The sequence below is a fragment of the Esox lucius genome, chromosome 22 (genome assembly GCF_011004845.1).
Source record: "Esox lucius isolate fEsoLuc1 chromosome 22, fEsoLuc1.pri, whole genome shotgun sequence".
Classification (NCBI taxonomy): domain Eukaryota; kingdom Metazoa; phylum Chordata; class Actinopteri; order Esociformes; family Esocidae; genus Esox; species Esox lucius.
In genome coordinates, this window is record NC_047590.1 from 10,240,583 (window position 1) to 10,262,724 (window position 22,142).

Below are 22,142 nucleotides of genomic sequence, written 5' to 3' on the forward strand. Positions count from 1 at the left end.
TAAAGTTTTGTTTGCCTGTAGGCTTAATGTATTTTTCGTTGAGTCAGACCCAGGGATAACTAGCCATGTTGTCAGATAATGGGAATCCAAATAAACAAATATTAAACAAAAAAGCACGGTCAAAGCAGAACATAGAGATAAAATTAACAGAACGCGCATTAGCAAAATCCCGCCTTTTGGACCATAGTCCAAACTTACTCTGCGCTCATTGGATAAGAAAAACAGGGTGTAGGTGAAATGACCTTTTTCGCCTTTCTATTGGTTAAAGCTAACGCCAGTCAAAAGGATGCTGTTGCTCCTATAAGCAGCATTAGGCTGAGTATGAAGCACCGTGTAGGTTAATAGTTACTGTTGGGTCTAGCTGCATCCGACACACCGTCATAGGATGGTGCTGGTGGAATCGCTTTATCCGCTTTAGAGATTTGACTGATCTGAGTGAGTATTTAACCGGAAAAATCGTTGTATGTGTTTTTTTTTCCGTTTTGTACGGTGTTTGTCTTTATGTCCCCTTCACCACCACCTCATCATAATTTTCATGGACAGTCTGTGCGGATCGAGTTTTTTTTTTATAAACCGCACATGCAGGGACAAGCAATAGCCTTCAATTCAACCGGATGACAATTGTAACAGCCTGTCATCCATAGTCATTTCTGTCATTCTATTACATCACAGACAGGTCATATAATTTGTCATGAAGATCCCATCCTGTTTTGGTAATGCCGTTCGTTCGTGTTGGTAGACATCGTGATCGATACATGGCATTAGCTAGGCTGCCTACAGTACATGGCGATGCAGGAGCTGCGTGTGGGAGGAAGGCAGAGCAGGAATGGTGGTTCTCTGCGATTGAGAGACGCAGTTTCATCGCACACCAGCATTGTCCCTCTCTGTTTCTCTAGCCCTCTGTGTCTCTCATTCTGAAACACCAGACGCACGCGCACGCACAACCTAAAAGGGAGAGTAATCAACCAAATATCATCTTGGACGGATTGCCCCCCTCATATACACACACACACACACCCACACACACATACACACACACACGCACACCTAATCCACCATTCATCATTTCATCATTGTAAGTGGGGCTGTCCTTTACACTACTAGAAAGCATGTGGAATTTCTACCTTGGTGGAAGTCGGTCCTTGCCTATGGGAATTGATTAAAGTTTCCCTTTTCAACACACGACTTTGGAGTTTACTGCCTGTGCAGTTTTTGCCAATGTTGTTTTGGTGGAGTTCTCTAACCTGTTGACTATTTAACAATTCAGATTTATCAACATTATGAAATATTCACCTATTCTTCAGATCCATCTTAGTAATGAGCTTTTAGTGCAGGTTTGTATTTTTTGTGTTGGGATTTTTTTGTTACATACATTTTAATCTATACATATATACTGTCAATACTTTATAAACAAGACCATGCAAAAGTATTCAGACCCCTAACCAATTATCTTACATAATCAAATTATAATGGTACCTTTTTGTTCTATTTTCTATTTTAATGTAATACTATGAAACTTAATATCAATTATTGTAAGGTGACGATGGTTTTATGTTGGAAAATATTTTTGTAAGAAAAAAAACTGAAACACATTCTGTCTATGTTTCTGTATAAATTGTGACTATTAGTGGATATTTTTATGTGCTTCTTACCTTATATGTGTTTTATGACTTGGTTGTGTGTGTGTGTGTGTGTGTGTATCTGTGTGTGCATGAATCTGTCACCTTTAGATGTCACCAAGGAAGCAGAAAGCCAGAGATGTTAGCTTGGACCTCCAATGTGCACATTAACACTCTCTCTTTATTTCCCTTTGCCCCCCCCCCCCCCCCCCCCCCCCCCCTCAGGTTAGTGAAAGTGTTTGGGAGTGTGGTTTGTGGGTGCGGTATGTGTAAGATTAAGAGAGCGAAATAGTGTCCGAGAAATACAGAGATTTGTCTGAGAAAGGGAAGGAGTGAAAATTGAGAGAGAGTAAAAGAGAAAAAACAGAGTGCGTGTGTTTGTTTCCCATGTGCTTGCGTGATAGGGAAGGAGAAAGGGAGAGCCAGGGAGAGAAGATGCGGGGACTCCTCCAGGAATGTACAATGAGCTGCATCGTCAGGCTCTCCTCTCAGCATTCGTTGGAGGAGGCGTACTTCCTACTCTAAGACCTTCCTGGTTTTCTTAGCTGAGTTCCTCTGCATGAAGACCCCTGACATCGGTGATGTGATGAATAAATTTGAAGTCCTTGGCATCGTTGGCGAAGGCAAGTTGATGATCTTAATTTTTTTACCCCTGCGCTGCAAAAGATGACCATGGGGTTTTGTCTGTTTTTCATGCCGTTTGTGTCATGGTTTTCTGTGTTTCTGGTGCGTTGGTCAAGCCACATTTCTTTTGCTTCCAGCTGGTCCTTGTTATTGCGTCAAAGATCTGTCTACAAACACTTGCGTGCGGCTCGAAGGTTAACATTGAGGTCCAGGCAATTGAAGTAGTGTTGGAAAACACCTTATTTGTGGACCTAGAGATTCATCCCTGTTCTGAAGAGCTCATCATGTTCCCAATTCTGAACAGTTGCCAATTTACCAGAGGGGTCTACAGTGGGAGAAAAGTGTCCTCTGGCTAGGCCTTATGGCTGCTGCTCACATGAACCACTTCCAGAAGCCTCAGCCAAGCTGGGATAATTTCACTCATTGATCTCTTTCAGAATTAACACATGCAGTTGGCTCTTTATCGCTTCCTTTAGATTCATTTTTTGTAGGAACAACTCTTTTGTTAACTCTTGAGCTGTCCTCAGTATACTTGTATCCTACTGTCATTTAATGTCAACTTTCCCTTGTACTTAGGTGCCCTAGATAGGAGTAAGCGTGTTGTGCAGTGACCTCCAGCCATAGATCACTCCAGTCCCTGCATGTTTGGTTGAGGCTTTAGTCGCAGGGTGGCTGGGCAAAAGAAAGTGGCTGTCGAGGGGAGATACTCCGAGTTGGTCCTTCCAGCAGTCCCCCCACTAATACAGTTCAGTGCCTATAGCATTTTAGTCAAGCGTTTTGTTTTTGGTTGACTGAGGGGACAGCCCCGTCTCACTGAGGACTACGGACTCTTCTGCAGGGCTCAGTGGCTTCACTGTCTGAGGTGATACACCACACAGCATCATACACATGACCGGGCACCCGCCAGCCAATCACAAAGAGGTTGAGAGCAACTCCAGACACCTCAGGAAGATATGTGATAAGTGAGGACAGGAACCGCCTCTTAAAAACTATTATGATGGCAGAGCCCTGCATTCTCCGATTAAGACTTTATTTAGGGACACTGGGGTCCATGTTTTAGTCATAGTCTTTCAGTAAGAGAGAGGCATACAGGAACATCCACGACTATATTCCACAATCTGTACATTTACACATAGAATGACTCAGCAGATCTCAATGATTCAATCATTTTCAAGTAAACTCCGCAAATCTGAGTCAGTACGATGATTTCTGGACTCATTTGTAAGCCAAATGCAGGAATTGAGTGGAGAAGTGTGTGTTTGATTATTGGCAGATCTGTTGATTGATTGTAGTTATCAAGGTACTGTATGTAGTTATGAAGATAATACACTATGTATAGTTTTGATGCATTGACCTCCCAATGACCAACCCTAAACTGTTTACAATAAGCATTGACTATCCACCTACCAAAACCTTCAACTGACTATCCACCGACCAAAATCACCTACAGACTATCCACCTACCAAAACCATCTACAGACTATCCACCTACCAAAACCATCTACAGACTATCCACCTACCAAAACCATCTACAGACTATCCACCTACCAAAACCATCTACTGACTATCCACCAACCAAAACCATCTACAGACTATCCACCTACCAAAACCATCTACTGACTATCCACGTACCAAAACCATCTACAGACTATCCACCTACCAAAACCATCTACTGCCTATCCACCTACCAAAACCATCTCCAGACTATCCACCTACCAAAACCATCTATTGACTATCCACCTACCAAAACCATCTACTGACTATCCACCTACCAAAACCATCTCCAGACTATCCACCTACCAAAACCATCTCCAGACTATCCACCTACCAAAACCATCTCCAGACTATCCACCTACCAAAACCATCTACTGACTATCCACCTACCAAAACCATCTCCAGACTATCCACCTACCAAAACCATCTCCAGACTATCCACCTACCAAAACCATCTACTGACCATCCACCTACCAAAACCATCTCCAGACTATCCACCTACCAAAACCATCTATTGACTATCCACCTACCAAAACCATCTCCAGACTATCCACCTACCAAAACCATCTCCAGACTATCCACCTACTAAAACCATCTCCAGACTATCCACCTACCAAAACCATCTACTGACTATCCACCTACCAAAACCATCTCCAGACTATCCTCCTACCAAAACCATCTACTGACTATCCAGTCTAAATTAGTCTTAAGGCCAATTATAGGGCTCGTAGTGGGAAGTTTTGAAATATGGATGAGTGGATATTGGTGCATTACATGCATGAGAGTTACTTCCTTGAATGATTACAGAACAGAGGTAAAATTATCTCTCACTACTCGCTCACCTGCACATGCAGTGTCTCCAATCAAGCCACTTTGCTACAGCAGAAATATCCTGCAGAAACTGAATGGTGCAATTAAGATATGGCATCTCTAAATGTTACTGAATGAGTTCAATTACGTTTGATCTCAAACATTATGGGAAACACAACATATATATAAATAACTCATATTTACAAATATCTAACAAAGCCTTCTCCTCTCACCCCAGGAGCCTATGGAGTTGTCCTCAAGTGCAGGCACAAGGTAAGATCAAGACATAATCACAGACAGTTGATTCTACAATTCCTGGGTTCCCATGTGACATGCATGCCTTACTCTTAAGTGGTGCACCTTGATGACAGATAATAATGGGATCATGTGTCATTGTGTCACAGTCTTTTTCGAGGGCCTCGTAGCACATAGGGACACATTTAGACAATTTATTACGTAACTGAAAACAGCAGCAACTGTTGTCTGAACCAGCCTAATCAGCAAGATTTGAACCGTTAAGAAAAAACCTGGTAGAAGCCACCTGGTTCACCTGTTGTTAGTCATATTAGTAGTCATTTTAGTAGTCTTTTCTATACCAGGTAGGGCCCTTCATTTAAGTATGTAGTGTTTTGTGATGGAATTACTTAATCCATAATGTCATTATTTTATGAAACAAAAATAGATTTATCTAGGACATATCCTTTGGCAGGCAATATCAGACACCTGTTATGATGAATTTCTTTTATTAAATGTGTTGTGTCTAAAAGTACAATGGCCGTTGTCTGATACTGTATTTCTCTTGAAATTATAAGCTGTGAAATGTCGCTGTGATTTCCCGATGTGTGGCTGCATTTGATGATTTGGCCGAATGTGAGAACCAGTGTTTCTTGGCACCAGAAAACCCACTCACTGACTCACAGCATAGAAATCATAATGAACTTACAACAAACCATTTAGCTTGTTGATTGCTGTCCCTGGCAGGGCAGAGCAACAGAAAAGAGGTCAATCAGTAGCAGTGTTGGTAATGTATCTCTTTAACATGTTACCATCATTAACTCTGCATCATATCGATTGATTAGGCTGCAGCCAAACCTGTATCGATCATCTTTTAGTTGATCAGTTGATTAAGCCTGGGGTGAAACTAATGGGAGCAAGCAGAAAGAAATGAATAGTATGTGACCCAGTTGGCTTCCCCCTCCCCATGGAGGGCACTAATGTTGGCCAGGGCTCATAGGATGCAATTTAAGAAGCTGAAATTACTTTTTTTGAATTATTCAATTCTACGCCACATTCACAAGTTGGACACAATATTATATGATTAAATTAGAGTAACGGCAATACATAGACAATGTTCTAGAACCTATTTTGCATTTTCAGTACCTCTATTGCCATTATGCAATGTTTTCCAATATCCTCTCGGAAGGTTTTTAAGTGTATTAATACATTTTAGGTCAGTGAAACAGAACAATTAGTTCCAGCAAAACACCAGTCTCTACGTCAACAGTGAAGAGGCGACTCCGGGATGCTGGCCTTATAGGCAGAGTTGCAAAGAAAAAGCCATATCTCAGACTGGCCAATGAAAAGAAAATATTAAGGGCAAAAGAACACAGACACTGGACAGATGAAGATCGGAAAAAAGTGTTATGGACAGACAAATCTATGTTTGAGGTATTTGGATCACAAAGAAGAACATTTGTGAGACGCAGACCAAATGAAAAGATGCTGGAGGATTGCTTGATGCCATCGGTCAAACATGGTGGAGGCAATGTGATGGTCTGGGTGTGCTTTGGTGGTGGTGAAGTGGTACATCGGTAGCATAAATAGCGGACAACAAAAAAACTTTCACAATCTTGTCATGCAGTGCTGAGGCTTTATGGACTTGGATTGCTTCTAGTGGAATGTTTACAGTGCAAAGTGAACACAGGGATGGAAAAAGACAAGTAATGCCCAGCAGACTGAGGAAAATCAAACTGAGGAAAATCTGAGAGGTGCCGGATCCTGTTTCAGAGCTAATTAGAGCTAATTTCAGTCCGTAGAGCTGAATTCAGTCCTTGACCATACCCAACACCTAAAGCATTTGTTTTAAACAAATAATTTCATAACTCTCTTAAAATTGTTCCCAAGAATCAGTACTCGAATGTACATGTTTTGAAAAATGTTGGGTATATTAATGCTTTTTACGTATTCAATGTTCCGTGCATGTTTTTTCATTGCTCAACTTCTGTGGCAGGTTGCAACTAAAAACCCACTTCAAGTGGTGGGTGACAAAGCAAAAACCTACTGAAAGCCTTGCTAAATAAGGAACAAGGTGCCATTAGAGATGGACCTTTGTCAAGCCCATCATGCATATTACACAATAGTCTGAAGGGCCGTCTCTACTGCGGGGGGAAGGTGGATATTATTAACGAGGCCCATGGCTTGGCAGGGCCCACTGATCATAATAATATCAGGGTCGTCTATAAGTGACATCTTTCCAGGGGGCCCAGTATTCCTGGCGACGGCCCTGACAGTCTGACTCGGGCATTGGGAGCGGTATAAGGGCCATTATGGGAATGTTCATTTACTGTATGTCATTACCCAGACCACAGATTCACCTTTACTGTGGTTCAAATAAAATGCAACAACAACGAAAAAGCACCCGGTGGTAACTTTGCATTTGTTCCTTAATATTTTGACCTCTGACTTGTATTCAACAAAAGGGATCTTTTCTTCCCTCAAGTTTGTTTACTAATCTCTCATTATTCGGATGGAGAGATAAAAAGATGGAGAGATGAAGGGATGGCTCTCCTCCCTCTGATTGTCTCTTCTGCGTTTGTTTTGTGTGTTATTCCTGGCTGTGCTATTTTCAGACAGCAGAAGAGAGAGGCTGTGTCTTTATATGTCTTTTACTCACCCAGACACGCGTTTGCACGGTTGTGAACACTTGTTTTCCAGATCCACCAAACCAAGGTCAACTAATCTCTGGGCGTGACTTTTGACTCATAACTCAAGGAAAACAAATCCTTTCTTGTGTGGGGGCTGAAACTATTCTGCTCTCTGTTTCAGTTTATCATCATATTGAGAAGGACTACAGTTTCTGGTGTTGCATGCAGGATTAGTGTTAGCTTTCACATTTGTCAGTAGCAATGGGAGTATTACAAGATGTATGCAGAAACAATTGCAAAATGATTTGTTGCTCCTCGCTCGCTATTTTTTGGAAGGGTTTTTGTGTTCTTTTTCATCTGGAGTAATCTCTTTCTCAGACAGTTCTACCCAAGTGCTGAAATACTTCATTAACTAATAAGACAGTGGTAAAAAATTCCAGCCAGGATTTGCATTCCTCCGTTGGCCGTTCTACCAACCAATCTTCTCCCACAATTCCATCTTGCGGATGGCTTGTGTACCCAATCATTGGCTAAGTTGTGACAATTTTGTGGGGCATCTAAGCATACAGCACAGCTAAGCTGTCTAAATACTTCTCTCACTCAGAACAAGTCAGTTATTGCTTCATTTCAACTTGCTCACTGTGATTAAATAAGGTTACTATAGTAGCCTGCTAACTCGTTAGCCAATTGAAGGAACTATTTTGTTCTGGGCTACCAAGTGGTTCATTTCTCTTTTGTAATATTTAGTGGGTGCCTGGATTGGATGTTCCGTCGAAGTGTTAGTTAACTTCATTTACATAATCAAACATCAGAAATATACCTACAGTTGGAGCCATGCTGTCAAAAAGCTGAAGCTGAAAACATAGCACTTATAACAGGACAATGATCCGAAACACACAAGCAAAGCTACAATAGAATGGCTCAAAAAGAAGAAATGGAGGGTTATTGAATGGCCAATTCAAAGCCCAGATCATGTCGAAAAACTTTGGAGGCACTTGACGTGGGCTTGAGCATACAAGTAAGCTCTCGAACATGACACAGTTTGTTGGATTAGGTTTCCTTTATCTGTTTGAGTAAAGACTACAAAAAAATACATATTTCCAGTGGTGTACTTCCTTTTAAACACAATTGTATATAGTGGGCTCAGGTGCGGAGTCTTGCATTCTGGGATGAACTGTAAGGCAGGGAAGGAGAGAGGAAGGCAGGCATAGAGTGGGAGAGAGGGAGGCAGGCATAGAGTGGGAGAGAGGGAGGCAGGAATAGTGATGGAGGGAGAGAGGAAGGAAGGGAGGCAGGAATAGGGAGGGAGGGTGGAATCCTGGGGGGAGTTGGATGGATGAGGGCACATTGCATTTGTTCTGCCAGGCCTTGTTTGCCCTGCAGGAACTATGGCACCCTAGTGAACAGGCTGCATCCCAAATGGCCCCCAGTTCTCTATGCAGTGCACTGCTTCTGACAAGGCGCCAGAGGGCACTACGCAGGGTCGTAGGGGTCAGCTGGGGTGCAGCGGAACTCAGGTTCAGGTTACAGTGGCTCTCAAAAGTATTCACCCCCTTAGTTTTTTCCATATATTTTCAAGATACACATTGTAATCAAAATGGGTTTAACTAGGAGTTTTTGCTGCTGGTGAAGTCCATGAATAATGTCCATGATGTCAATGTGAAAAATAAAATCAGCAAATTGTTCCTGAATGAATTACAAATAAAAACCAGAAAATAATTAATTGCAGAAGTATTCATCCCCTTTGCAATTACACACCTGAATGAGCTGAGTGTCACGTTCTGACATGGCAACCTGCCGTGCCAGTGAATCCAACGCCCTCTCTCCCTCACTTCATCATAGACAACTGTTTTCGATGATTATTCACTCACTTCATCACAGCTTTGCCAGTGAATCCAACGCCTCTCTCCCTCACTTCATCACAGCCGTGCCAGTGAATCCAACGCCCTCTCTCCCTCACTTCATCACAGCCGTGCCAGTGAATCCAACGCCCTCTCTCTCTCCCTCACTTCATCACAGCCGTGCCAGTGAATCCAACGCCCTCTCTCCCTCACTTCATCACAGCCGTGCCAGTGAATCCAACGCCTTCTCTCTCTCCCTCACTTCATCACAGCCGTGCCAGTGAATCCAACGCCCTCTCTCTCTCCCTCACTTCATCACAGCCGTGCCAGTGAATCCAACGCCCTCTCTCCCTCACTTCATCACAGCCGTGCCAGTGAATCCAATGCCCTCTCTCCCTCACTTCATCATAGACAACTGTTTTGTTGACTATTCCCCACACCCGTTTTCCCTCATCACGGACCCTATTTGAGTTCAAGCTTCCCCAGGGTATCCTGTCAGCCTTTGTTCCTGTTCCCACCTGATGTAGCGTTGTTCTGTCCTGTTCCAAGTTTATTTTGTTCCTGTCTTTCCCGGTTCGTTATCCGGTCTGCTGTTTATGTTTATTTGTTAAAGTCCTTCATTCTCCCAGCGCTTGTGTCCTGCCATGTCCTTCATTCTCCCAGCGCTTGTGTCCTGCCATGTTTCAATGTTACACTGTAGTACAACCAATTGTCTTTAGAAGTAATGTAACTAGTTGGAATAACCAGAAAGCATTCCACCTGTATGCAATTATCATGATTTCAGGTTAAAATCACCTGTCTCTGGGAGGACCTAAAGTTAGTTAATACATTTCCTAACGCTACATCATGAAAAATAAATCCAAAATAATGTTCTTTTAATGCATCAGGGGTAAAATACGAGAACATTTCCAAGGAAAATATAGCTTTTTAGACTTGCTTGGCGCAAGCCGAACATGCACGTTGTCCTGAGAACACCCTCCGTACAGTGAGGCAGGGCGGTGGCAACACGGATGCTTCTCATCGACAGGGACTGGGAGACTGGTCAGGATTGAGGGAAGGATGACCAGGCAAAATAGAGAGGGGTCCAAAAAAACCTGATCCACAGCGCGCAGGAGCTCAGACTGGCGTGAACACTACAACCACCCAAAGCACGCAGTCAAGACAACGCCAGAGTGGCTTTGGCACATGTCCTTCCGTGGCCTTTAGTGGCCCAGTTAAAGCCTGGACCTCAATCCAATTGAGAATGTGTGGAAAGTTGAAAGTTGCCGTTCACCAAAGGTCCCCGTCCAACTTGAAAGAACCTGTGTCATCAGTTGTGTCATCTACTGGATACCTGAACACCCAGGAAAAGGGTCAGCCAGTCACACAATCAGATTCAGTGGGATGCTTATGTTGATCAACATTCTTTTAGTGTTTCAAATATCCTTAATCTGTTTTCAGATTGTAAAGACTTGCAAATCTTGATCTCAGATCTTCCTAATCAGACTTGACGGAAATGGTCCAAGGAAGTGTTGTGTACTATTGAAACTGTGACAATAATCACCCCATGGAATCTGAATAGTTAGTTGTCATCACGCGTGGGACTAAAGAATGCCATGCTGTCTCATGCAATTTTCAGTCTGATGAAGACCCTATTCTTGGAAGAACTCCCTTTGGCGTGGCACATTCCCAAAGTCGTGTTAATATTTCAACAGCACACAAGAACCCAGGGTATATGTACGTATGTATGTTCTTCAGCACCACCAGGCTGCTGAAGATCAAGGCCAAGGCCCTGGCAAATGGAGCTGTTGACCCAAGTTCAAAGCGTTGCTTCGCCGCAGTCAAACCAGGCCCAGCCTTAAGGTTTGCATGGAGTGCCTCCAAATCCACCGCAAATGCATGTGATGTCATTGGTGAGAGACGTTGGCCTCTGGGTGAAAGACTTGCTATCGTTTGGTTTTATTTCACTCAGTTTTCACACTGAACCAAGATGCTCTGAATGCCATTCTTTCTCAGGAGATGGGTCAAAGACACTGAACACAAGTCATGACAAAAACCTCTCAACTTTCACTAAAGATGTCATTGTCTCTGAGCAGTGGGCTTTAGAATTCACCATTGTTGACTTTTCAGCTGCTTCAGACTTGTGCCAGATTGTGGGTTATGAATGATGAATGGACCACTGTCACATCATGCTAATTCAGATAACCATTGTCTTATTTGGCTCTTCTTTTCGCCAGTATGGGTTTTGCTCTTCAGCTGAACGTTCAGCCTTCTCTCTGTGTCTGTCTGAGTGAAAAACTCTGCGTATGTGACAGGTTTCAGTGGATTGGGCCCAGGGCGGGCTGGGCTGGCCCGGCGACGCGCAGAGACTGAGAAGACTAACTCCATATTCGTGTTAGCTGGAAACATAACGCTGCATTAGTAGCACACATAATCAAATCAGCACTGGTTCTAGTGTTACACGAGCCACGTTTGACCAATTACAAAGTCAGACATGTGTACATAGTTGTTCCTGCTCGCCTGCTGTAATGACAACAGCTAATATGAAATCCATGCAGTTGACTAAAGTAGTTTTTTTTACGGCATTTTGTGAAATACACACCCACAATATCCTGAAAGTAGGTTAATGGTAATGGGGGCAATAAGTGCATTCTGAATCGTTCACCCATGGAGGGATGTCTGAGTGGTGTTGCCATGGCATTTCCATTATTTGGGTGGAGTTTGATCTCTTCACCGCATTTATAACAGAACTGTTTTTGAATTCATTAAGTCATGCCTTGGCCCACTGCAATGTTATTTTCACACAGCTAGAACACACAAGTGAAAGTATTGTAGCCTCTGTGTAAAAGTGCTGTTATTTTTACCTTCAGTCAGCCTATTCCAGGGCAGGGAAACGGTGGCATGGAAAGGCAAGACAGATCTAGGTTAAAAAGTGTCCCAGTTCTTTGGCTCTTCCACTTGAAATGAGCTACAAAAGGACGTGAACTTGCAGGTGCTCCTCTTTTTGAATGAGATCAAACCTAGGGGCAAAACTGACTGACAATGAAGGTGTCAACGTTTTGAACCCCTAGATTCAACCCACCTACCGAAATAATCATTAGCTGCTCAGTAAGACTGACCAGGTAAAATAAAATAGAGCTAGTGAGAGAAATAACAAATCAGAGGGAAAGAGAGACAATATACAGTATATGTAAAGAGAAGCTTGGAGAGGGAAAGAGATAATGAGAGGGAGGGGAAGGCTCTGAGGAAGATAGAGAGCGAGAAACAGGAGAGACAGAGAGATGGAGGGAATATACTGTGTATATATAGAGAGGAAAAGAGGCAGAGCTATCCGATAAAAAGATGGAGGAGCAACAGCAGGGGGGGTTATATGGGTCACCTTGAGATGAGCACCATCATCAGAGACCAGGAAGAATGGATGAAAAGGGAGGATGAGAAAAGTAGAACGGAGGAGGACTATGGCTGTGTTCCAAACGGCCTACAGCGCTCCAGTCAGAAGGAGTGCACTGTGTAGTAAGTAGGTTTCCATTTGGAACGCTGCCCTTAAGAGGAGCCTCATTATCCGGCACCAGTGTGGAGGAGTGCGAGGCTCCGCAGCGGAGGGTTGTGGGGTTGTAAACCCACTGTGTGAATCTGGGCCGTGTTTAAGTGTAGACCCTACTGTATGTTGTAGAAATGATTCGAGGGGATTTTCGTATATACCTTGGGGGTTTGCGCTATGTCTGTATTCCGCTGGTTCCGGCCGTGCTTCCACGTTGGTTGGTTTTGACATGTACTGTCCATATGTAAAACAATGAACACCCTTGTCATTTACTGTGCTATTTATACTTTGTCTGGCTTCCACTCATCTCCTACTGAATCAATGTGGGTCATGAAGGTTAATGACTGCTTTCAACAGATAGAGGTTGGGGGGTCTCTTCCCATTTATGGTAACAGAACAAGGCAATGGTGTGAATTTGAATGGGTCTTCTGTGGCATTCTGACCCCGTCACACATTCTGACCCCAATCCTCATACTAGTCTGATTAGCAGTATAGTATACTGTGAACTCCAAAATAATTGGAAAAAGGCACATTCTTTTTTGACAATAAGAACCAAGTACTAAACATTACTGCTTTATTGTACATAATGTTTGTCTGTCCAAATGCTTTTGATACCCTAAAATAGGTGAATATGTACAGAACGTACTGTAATTTCTCAATGGTTCATTCCAATATGGATGACAATACTCTCAAATGATCCTCAGATCTTTTTTAATCCTGTTATTCCTGAAAGCCTCACCGGGTTGTATGTTGTGAATAACCTCTGCCTCTGTGGAAGCGTTGTGTTTTTCAAGCAGTCCTCTTGCGGTGTGATTCCCTTCCATGTCAGATTCGCTGACCTTCCTCCTGCTAACAGCACGGACCCCAGCAATGAAGAGGCCCAATGGACCGGCGAGATATACAAACAGACATACATGTCTTGTAATCCCCACCACAATAGCTCACAGTGAGCAGAACAAATTAGACATCTCACATGACTCACTGACATTCCTGTGGTTCAGCACTGGTTTAGAACAGAGGGTTAGCTTGGACCAAAAGCTGTGTAGGTTTTTGGTCCAAACGGTTAGACTTAAAGGCCACTGGTATAAAGGTTAAAGCCCACTGGTATAAAGGGTTAGACTTAAAGGCCACTGGTATAAAGGTTAAAGCCCTCTTGTATAAAAGGTTAGTCTTAAAGGCCACTGGTATAAAAGGTTAGTCTTAAAGGCCACTGGTCTAAAAGGTTAGTCTTAAAGGCCACTGGTCTAAAAGGTTAGTCTTAAAGGCCACTGGTATAAAGGGTTAGTCTTAAAGGCCACTGGTATAAAGGGTTAGTCTTAAAGGCCACTGGTATAAAGGGTTAGTCTTAAAGGCCACTGGTCTAAAAGGTTAGTCTTAAAGGCCACTGGTATAAAGGGTTAGTCTTAAAGGCCACTGGTATAAAGGGTTAGTCTTAAAGGCCACTGGTATAAAGGGTTAGTCTTAAAGGCCACTGGTATAAAGGGTTAGTCTTAAAGGCCACTGGTCTAAAGGGTTAGTCTTAAAGGCCACTGGTCTAAAGGGTTAGTCTTAAAGGCCACTGGTATAAAGGGTTAGTCTTAAAGGCCACTGGTATAAAGGGTTAGTCTTAAAGGCCACTGGTATAAAGGGTTAGTCTTAAAGGCCACTGGTATAAAGGGTTAGTCTTAAAGGCCACTGGTCTAAAAGGTTAGTCTTAAAGGCCACTGGTATAAAGGGTTAGTCTTAAAGGCCACTGGTATAAAGGGTTAGTCTTAAAGGCCACTGGTATAAAGGGTTAGTCTTAAAGGCCACTGGTATAAAGGGTTAGTCTTAAAGGCCACTGGTCTAAAGGGTTAGTCTTAAAGGCCACTGGTCTAAAGGGTTAGTCTTAAAGGCCACTGGTATAAAGGGTTAGTCTTAAAGGCCACTGGTATAAAGGGTTAGTCTTAAAGGCCACTGGTATAAAGGGTTAGTCTTAAAGGCCACTGGTCTAAAAGGTTAGTCTTAAAGGCCACTGGTCTAAAAGGTTAGTCTTAAAGGCCACTGGTATAAAGGGTTAGTCTTAAAGGCCACTGGTATAAAGGTTAGTCTTAAAGGCCACTGGTCTAAAAGGTTAGTCTTAAAGGCCACTGGTCTAAAAGGTTAGTCTTAAAGGCCACTGGTCTAAAAGGTTAGTCTTAAAGGCCACTGGTCTAAAAGGTTAGTCTTAAAGGCCACTGGTATAAAAGTAGTGCACTAAATAGGAAATAAAGTAATTCAAGACGTTTCGGAGAGAAAAGGATGACTGCAGGAGGATCCCTCATTCCCTTTTAATGCATCCCTCCTTGTCTTGCTCTCTGGTCTCCACTGTCAGGCTTCCTATAATAATGAACCATGCAGAAGGCTACATTTAAAACAAAATGTACCATCAGTCATTGTAGAAACCATTAGTTATTGTACGAACGTACACTCTATTGAAAAGCATGTAACAGTGGGCTATAGTGGAGTGGCGTTCTGAGCCTCTTGTGCACATGTTCTGCTGCAGCGTGGGTACCAATCTGACCCAGCGCTCCTTCTGCAAAATGTTGTCCTCTGTCTTTCCCCACTTTCCTCTACAGTAAAGGACAATATACCCCCGCCCGAAAATATACCCCCGCCCATCCAAATAAAGCCTTTCACTGTTTAACAGTATACTTTTTTTTCTTCCTGTGATTTCTCTCTTGCTAAAAGATTGTTCTTTTTAAAATTATTCGTGTCTATAGACTGATTCATGGTTATAGATGGATGTTAATTATTAACTGAGGCTATTCTCTATCTGGCTCAGTAACACTCTTTCTTTCCTTCTCCATTTTTCTTTCTCTGTACCTGTGTTGATTATTCTTATGGTGGATAAGGCATTACATGCATTGAACACTGACAGAAGAGACTGTTCTGAAATGGGAGTGTTGGCTCAGTTTTGGTCTCATTCTCTCTTAGTTTTGGCTTCTTTCTCTCTCTCTTGTCTTTTTCTTATTCTCTCTCTTTCTTTCTCTCTGCCTTTCTCCGTGTTCCTCTTTTTCTTGGCATATTAGTTGGAAAATTCCACCGAACATATTCAGCAAATCAAAAAAAATAAAAGTGCTCTGCTCAGTGTGGGCATGATAGCCATCTTTTCATATTTCTCTATTTCTCCTTTCTCCCTCCCTCTCTTTCTCTATTTCTCTCTCACACACACACACAAGCCCACTTACTGTCTCTTTCTCTCTACCGCTCTCTCTTTCATGCTCTGTTCTGCTAGCACGGACACAGGAACAAAAATACTCTCTCTCCATGATGCCGGCTAGTTCCTCATGATTAAGAACTGTGGTCTGTCTTTTTACAGACGTCCTCAAACATCTCCTGGGGTCCCCCAGTCGTTTCACAAGAATTTTGTTGGGGCCCTGAACTACTTCAAACCGAATCAAGCTGTCAAGAGCTTGTTAATTAGTTGAGTAGTTGATTCAGGTGTGCTTGTTCTGGTGTTCATCGAATACATGGACAAACTGGGGGTACCCAGGAGAGGTCTGAGAACTGCTGATGTAGGAGTGATTTGGCATTAAAAAGAGACAGCAGGGATAAATAACACACAAAATATACTACATCTCTATCTACAACATATTCAGACTACTTATTCATTTCAGCGACCAGGCTGCGTACGTTGTTTTCTCCGCAAGGAGAGACCCACCCTGAATACGGATGCATTGTGTCTGTTCTGATCAGTGTGGTTCTTTGATGCAGGGATGTAAAGGGGTTTCCTTTGGTTGGGAAAGACATGCTGAAAGACTGTGTGCACACACACACACGCAAGCACACACACATACACACAGACACAGAAGACCTCGGATCCAGCAGCACCTTCTTATAATTACCAATGGGGCCTTGAAATGTAGTGATAATTATTTAATAACATGTTAAAAGGGTGGGATGCTGCTGTGTGTAGATTTCTACATATTTCTTTAATGAAGTGTTTCCCAAGACTCCCAGTACCCGCAACAGCATTTGATTGACATCTTATAATAAATCCATTGACATTGTCTTATAACTAACCCACTTATATTCTCCTATAACTAACCCATTGACATTGTCTTATAACTAACCCACTTATATTCTCCTATAACTAACCCACTGATATTGTCTTATAACTAACCCACTGATATTCTCCTATAACTAACCCACTGATATTGTCTTATAACTTACCCATTGAAATTGTCTTATAACTAACCCATTGACATTGTCTTATAACTAACCCACTGATATTGTCTTATAACTTACCAACCGACATTGCCTTTTCCAGGAGACCAATGAGCTTGTGGCAATAAAGAAATTTAAAGACAGCGAGGAGAATGAGGAGGTTAAAGAGACCACCCTCCGGGAGCTCAAGATGCTGCGGACCCTCAAGCAAGAGAACATTGTGGAGCTCAAAGAGGCTTTCAGGAGACGGGGAAAACTCTACCTGGTCTTCGAATATGTGGAGAGGGTCAGTTAGCTTTTTAATGAGTGACTGTTTATAATAAACTTTGTTGTTGTCCCTTTGAATATATGGTGAATGGCATATCATAATAGTAGTATAATAAATGTTTGTAAGATGATAAGGCATTATTTTGTTGTCACAGGCCAAAATGTTACTGAGCTTTGCTACAGGTTTGTATTTGCTTCATATGTTGAAATGTTGTAAGTTATAGTTTTGAGACACTATCTTACTGCCTTAAACTGTCGTACTGCCTCAGTCTGTCTCACTGATTCAAACTGTCTTACCTACTCAATCTGTCTAAATGCCTCCAATTGTCGTAATGCCTCAATTACTTACTGCCTTAATCTGTCCATCTGCCCCAGATTTTCTATCTGCTCCACAATATCTATCTATTTCACCCTGTCTATCTGCTCCACCCTGTCTGTCTGCTCCACCCTGTCTATCTGCCCCACACTGTCTGTCTGCTCCACCCTGTCTGTCTGCTCCACCCTGTCTATCTGCTCCACCCTGTCTATCTGCTCCACCCTGTCTGTCTGCTCCACCCTGTCTATCTCATTCCAAACTGCCTTCCCTTGTGTGGGCTTTGACCAGTGATACTGTGATACTGTCCTGTGATACTGTTGGCACATAGATAAACGTCACCCTAAAAACATACCTACTCATATCACTGCACAAAATCTGTGAGGGACAACTACCTCAATGTCATAGAGCGAGTAACGTCACTAATTGATACACAGAGTATTCATTGTACTGTAATGCATTCTGGTCACTGTCCTACGTAATTCTATGAACTGTTTCTGTCTTTCAGAACATGCTGGAGTTGCTGGAAGAACTGCCTAATGGAGCACCACCTGACAAAGTGAGGAACTACATCTACCAACTGATCAAAGCTATCCACTGGTGCCATAAGAACGAGATTGTACACAGAGGTGAGAAACTCCTACCTTTATTTAATCCTGTGCCAGGGACTGGACCTCTCAGCACAGATGGTTTCATCATGTATTTTTTCAAGTACACATACAGAACTGCTGCCGTGTGTGAGTCTGTGTGAAAAACTTTCTCATCGGTTTATTTTCAGACATCAAGCCTGAAAACCTCCTCATCAGCTCTGATGATGTTCTCAAACTCTGTGATTTTGGTAAGTGGAAACGTGTAATGTTTTGCATAGTTGTTCCTGCATTTTAGCATAATTGGCACATGACAATCTCAGTGATGAGCTCAGACTTCCAGAGTAGTGCTGAACTGTCCTTTTTTATGTTTATAGGCACTTTTAATTAGCGTGTTGAAGTCATTAGGCCTAGGTGTTGATATCTGCCTACGGTTTCAGGATTATGTGGTAGAACTAATGCTATAGGGATTAAAGAGGTCTGAGTTCTTGAAGTGCGTAAAGGTATGCCACAGGGCTGTATGCTGAGTCCTCTGTTATTCACTCTTTATATAAATTGACATTGTAGATGCTGTGAAAAATTGTAATGGAAACTTTTATGCTGATGAGACTGTGTACTATATTCCACTGCACCTTCTATTAATTACTTGTTCACTTACTGTCGAACCTCCAAGCATTACAGAAGTTTCAGTTAGATCTAAAATCGGTGCTATACATAAAGAAAGACAAGATGTTCTCTAGATCGAGTAACTGAGATCTAAATCATTTAAAATATACTAGTCTGGACAGTTAACAAATTGAATGAGTTTCCTATTATAAATATGTTGGTACCTGGCTTGATGTTAAGTTTTAATTTAAAATGCACGTTATGTATTTGTAAACCTTTTATGTGTTTGTACTTAATAAAGATTGGATTCCTTTACAGATATCGAGACAGCCTAATCTTATGATAATAATGCAGGCCACCATGATGGCTATTTTGGAAGGGGTTTCATCTATATTCAGGCGGCAGCATATACACTTAAACCATTAGATGCTGTCTTTCACTGTGCACTTTGATTTATATCTGGGGGCAGGCTATAGGATTCATTATTGCAGTGTGCGGGCCTCTCGGTATGTAAGATGAGAGAAACACTCTCTTTTGTTTATTTATAAGGCACTCCTGCAGAAATGTCCAGCATATATCAAAGCTCTTATTAAGGTTAAGACAATTACTTATAGCACGAGAACATAGGATTGATTAGTACTCCAAATGGCATGGATAGCCTGTGAATTAGATAAAACTGCTTATACTCCCCTCATAGAAGTGGAATAAGCTACAAAACAAGGTGAAGCTGGAATGCCTTGTACCCATGAATTAATTTATAGCCTTGCTAGAGGTTTCAATGGAAGAGAAATGTGTCCATCTATTATAATTTTGGTAAATCCTTTAAGTTTTTTTGTGCTTTACACACTTTATTATGTGTGAACTTGTTCATAATGGCTTGCCTGTTTAATTAAAGGTAAAGTCAGTATATGCCAACATTTCCTCCTTCATCTGAAAAGCCATGTCTATAGTGGAATGACAAGATCAGTACATTTGTCGGACTCAATAAAGTGTGAATTTATAATTTCGCTCCTGAATGGAGCCTGCACAATAGTCCCAGTGACTAAAGGTCCATTCAGAACTCCTACTTCCTTGCTAACCCAGTGGTTGGTACCTTGCAGGCTTTGCCCGAAACCTTTCAGAGGGAAGCGACGCCAATTACACGGAGTATGTGGCCACTAGGTGGTACCGTTCTCCTGAGCTGCTACTGGGGTAAGTCCCTGAGAGAGTGTGTGTGTGTGCGTAACTCCTAAACAATCTTTCCTTGTATCTTTCTCTCTGTATATTTGATTGATGAAACATTTCAATCTATATACTGCTACAGTAAGGCTTTTGAGTCCATTTTATTATCTAAGACACTGTGGCATGGCTGCCTCCTTTGCTTCCCTTGAACAAGTAAATGCACTGCAACATTTATTGACACTTGGTATTTCAATTCCACCCACACAAATATTCTATCTTCCTCCTTCTTAGCAGCTATCTGCTGAAAATGAGTCTTCCAGCCAGCTCTCCTCTCTTTCTCTTCTGTCTTGTTCCCTCTCTCTCTCTCTCTCTCTCTCTGTTCTCTGTTACCGTGTCCATCACCTGTTCATGAACCTGAATCTTGTCAGAAACGTAATCGCTAGTTTCTATTCTCCTTTATTTACTCACACGTCCTCATGCAGTGAACAGTTAGTTGAAGTGCAAACATGCTATTTCTGTCTCCCCCCCGCCTCCCGCTCCCAGAGCTCCATATGGCAAGGCTGTTGACATGTGGTCAGTAGGCTGCATTCTGGGGGAACTAAGTGACGGTCAGCCATTGTTTCCCGGGGAGAGCGAAATAGACCAGCTGTTCACCATCCAGAAGGTTCTGGGTCCTCTACCAGCCGAACAGATGAAGCTGTTTTACAACAACCCGCGCTTCCATGGGCTTCGGGTAAGGGCAGCTCTTCACCTATGAGCGTAGCTGTGGGGTCTCTCTCTGTACGGGGACGGACCCCTCGGAGGTCTCTGTCTACGCGTAAGGATTATTCTGTGGTTTCTCCTTCTGATATTCTGTCCTCAGCTCCTCCCCACTCTACCTTTCTGCTTTCCTCTCTTTTCTCCCTCTCCCCTCTTCCTCTCCGCTCACTCTTCATCATCCTCCTCCTTTCCCCCTTCCACGTACTCCCTCCCTCTCTATTCCCATTCTCCCCACCCCCTCTCCCTCCCCAACCCACCCAATCTTTCTCCCACCCCTCTGCGTGAATCCCAGGGCTGTGTGTGACTGAGTGGATTGCTTTCTGTGAGTCACCAGTGTTCAGTACTGGGAAACGGTGACTGCCATTGTACTCTCCAAAAATGCAAAGTATCACTCAACATTGCTTATGTCAAACTGCATCTATTTCAGATTTAAGTTACTCTCTATTGACAGGCTTACAAGCCCTCAGGCGCACATCCATCTTGGCGGTGCTTTTAATCCACCTGACGTCTCAGAAGCTGATGTTTGGCCATCAATAAGATGATTGTCCCCTTCTGAAATGAACGGACTGGAATCTCAGCAGAACTGCTACAAATCAACTACGTGTGTGTGTGTGTGTCCACAGTTCCCCTCAGTGAATAACCCTACAACCCTGGAGAGAAGGTACCTAGGCATCCTGAGTGGCCTCATGCTGGATCTAATGACAGTAAGATACACACAGACGATGTATTATAAGGGGCACTGATGACCAGTATTAGCGCGTTAGGGTGGCATTCTGCCAGGCTAGCGTTCTGGCTCCTGCAAGTTCAAACTAGCTTGAACTAGTTCAAGCTAGCATAGTTTGAACTTGCAGGAGCCAGAACGCTGGCCTTGCAAGCTTAATACAATAATTTAGGCTGTTAGCATATACTCTGCTGCTAGCTAGGTTTAAATGTATAAGACAGCCTGTACTCTGCTGCTGGCTAGGCCTTCATCTAGGAGACGGCCTGTACTCTGCTGCTGGCAAGGCCTTCATCTAGGAGACAGCCTATACTTTGCTGCTAGCTAGGCCTTCTTCTAGGAGATAGCCCTACTTCCTCAAATGTTAGATAGCCCTACTTCCTGGACACATACTCAAATTCACAATAAAAATTGCTTTTGGTCAAGAATAAGGCAAAATGTGTGCCATGGAAACTTTCATTATAACAAAACAAAAAAACTTTGAAACTCTCTGGTCTATCTCACCCCCAGAACCTATTACTTCTGGTCCCGTCTGACCGCTACCTTACAGAACAGAGTCTGAATCACCCAGCCTTTCAGCCCCTCCGCCTCCTGGAGCGACCCGCCCAGGCACCACCCTCCCCTAACCCCCCACGCTCCTCCAAGAGGAAGCCCCACAACCATGGGGAGAACACCGTGCCCACCAGGTCATCAATGCTGGGAATTCGTCCGGGCTATGTTTTTCTTGGAATTTTTTTTAATCTATGGATAATTTAGACCTCAACTTAGATCTACCTTACTTTAGATCTACATT

The 22,142-nt window shown here is 42.8% G+C and overlaps 1 protein-coding gene across 4 annotated transcripts in view; it reads left to right on the plus strand.

The window, feature by feature from the left end:
• The first annotated feature begins 291 nt into the window (after positions 1-291).
• Positions 292-22,142, plus strand: part of cdkl5 (cyclin-dependent kinase-like 5) — a 33,390-nt gene continuing 11,539 nt past the window's right edge. For 2 of the 4 annotated variants that reach the window (XM_034289751.1, XM_034289750.1), the window contains exons 1-10: positions 293-435; positions 2,024-2,242; positions 4,785-4,819; positions 17,042-17,224; positions 18,027-18,147; positions 18,297-18,356; positions 19,812-19,902; positions 20,416-20,605; positions 21,255-21,335; positions 21,860-22,035. In XM_034289751.1, coding sequence (XP_034145642.1) covers positions 2,179-2,242; positions 4,785-4,819; positions 17,042-17,224; positions 18,027-18,147; positions 18,297-18,356; positions 19,812-19,902; positions 20,416-20,605; positions 21,255-21,335; positions 21,860-22,035 — 1,001 coding nt within the window. In that variant the 5' untranslated portion in view covers positions 293-435; positions 2,024-2,178. Of the gene's footprint in view, positions 436-1,844; positions 1,883-2,023; positions 2,243-4,784; positions 4,820-17,041; positions 17,225-18,026; positions 18,148-18,296; positions 18,357-19,811; positions 19,903-20,415; positions 20,606-21,254; positions 21,336-21,859; positions 22,036-22,142 lie in introns of all 4 variants that reach the window. The other 2 variants (XM_020042354.3, XM_020042353.3) reach the window with 2 other exon arrangements.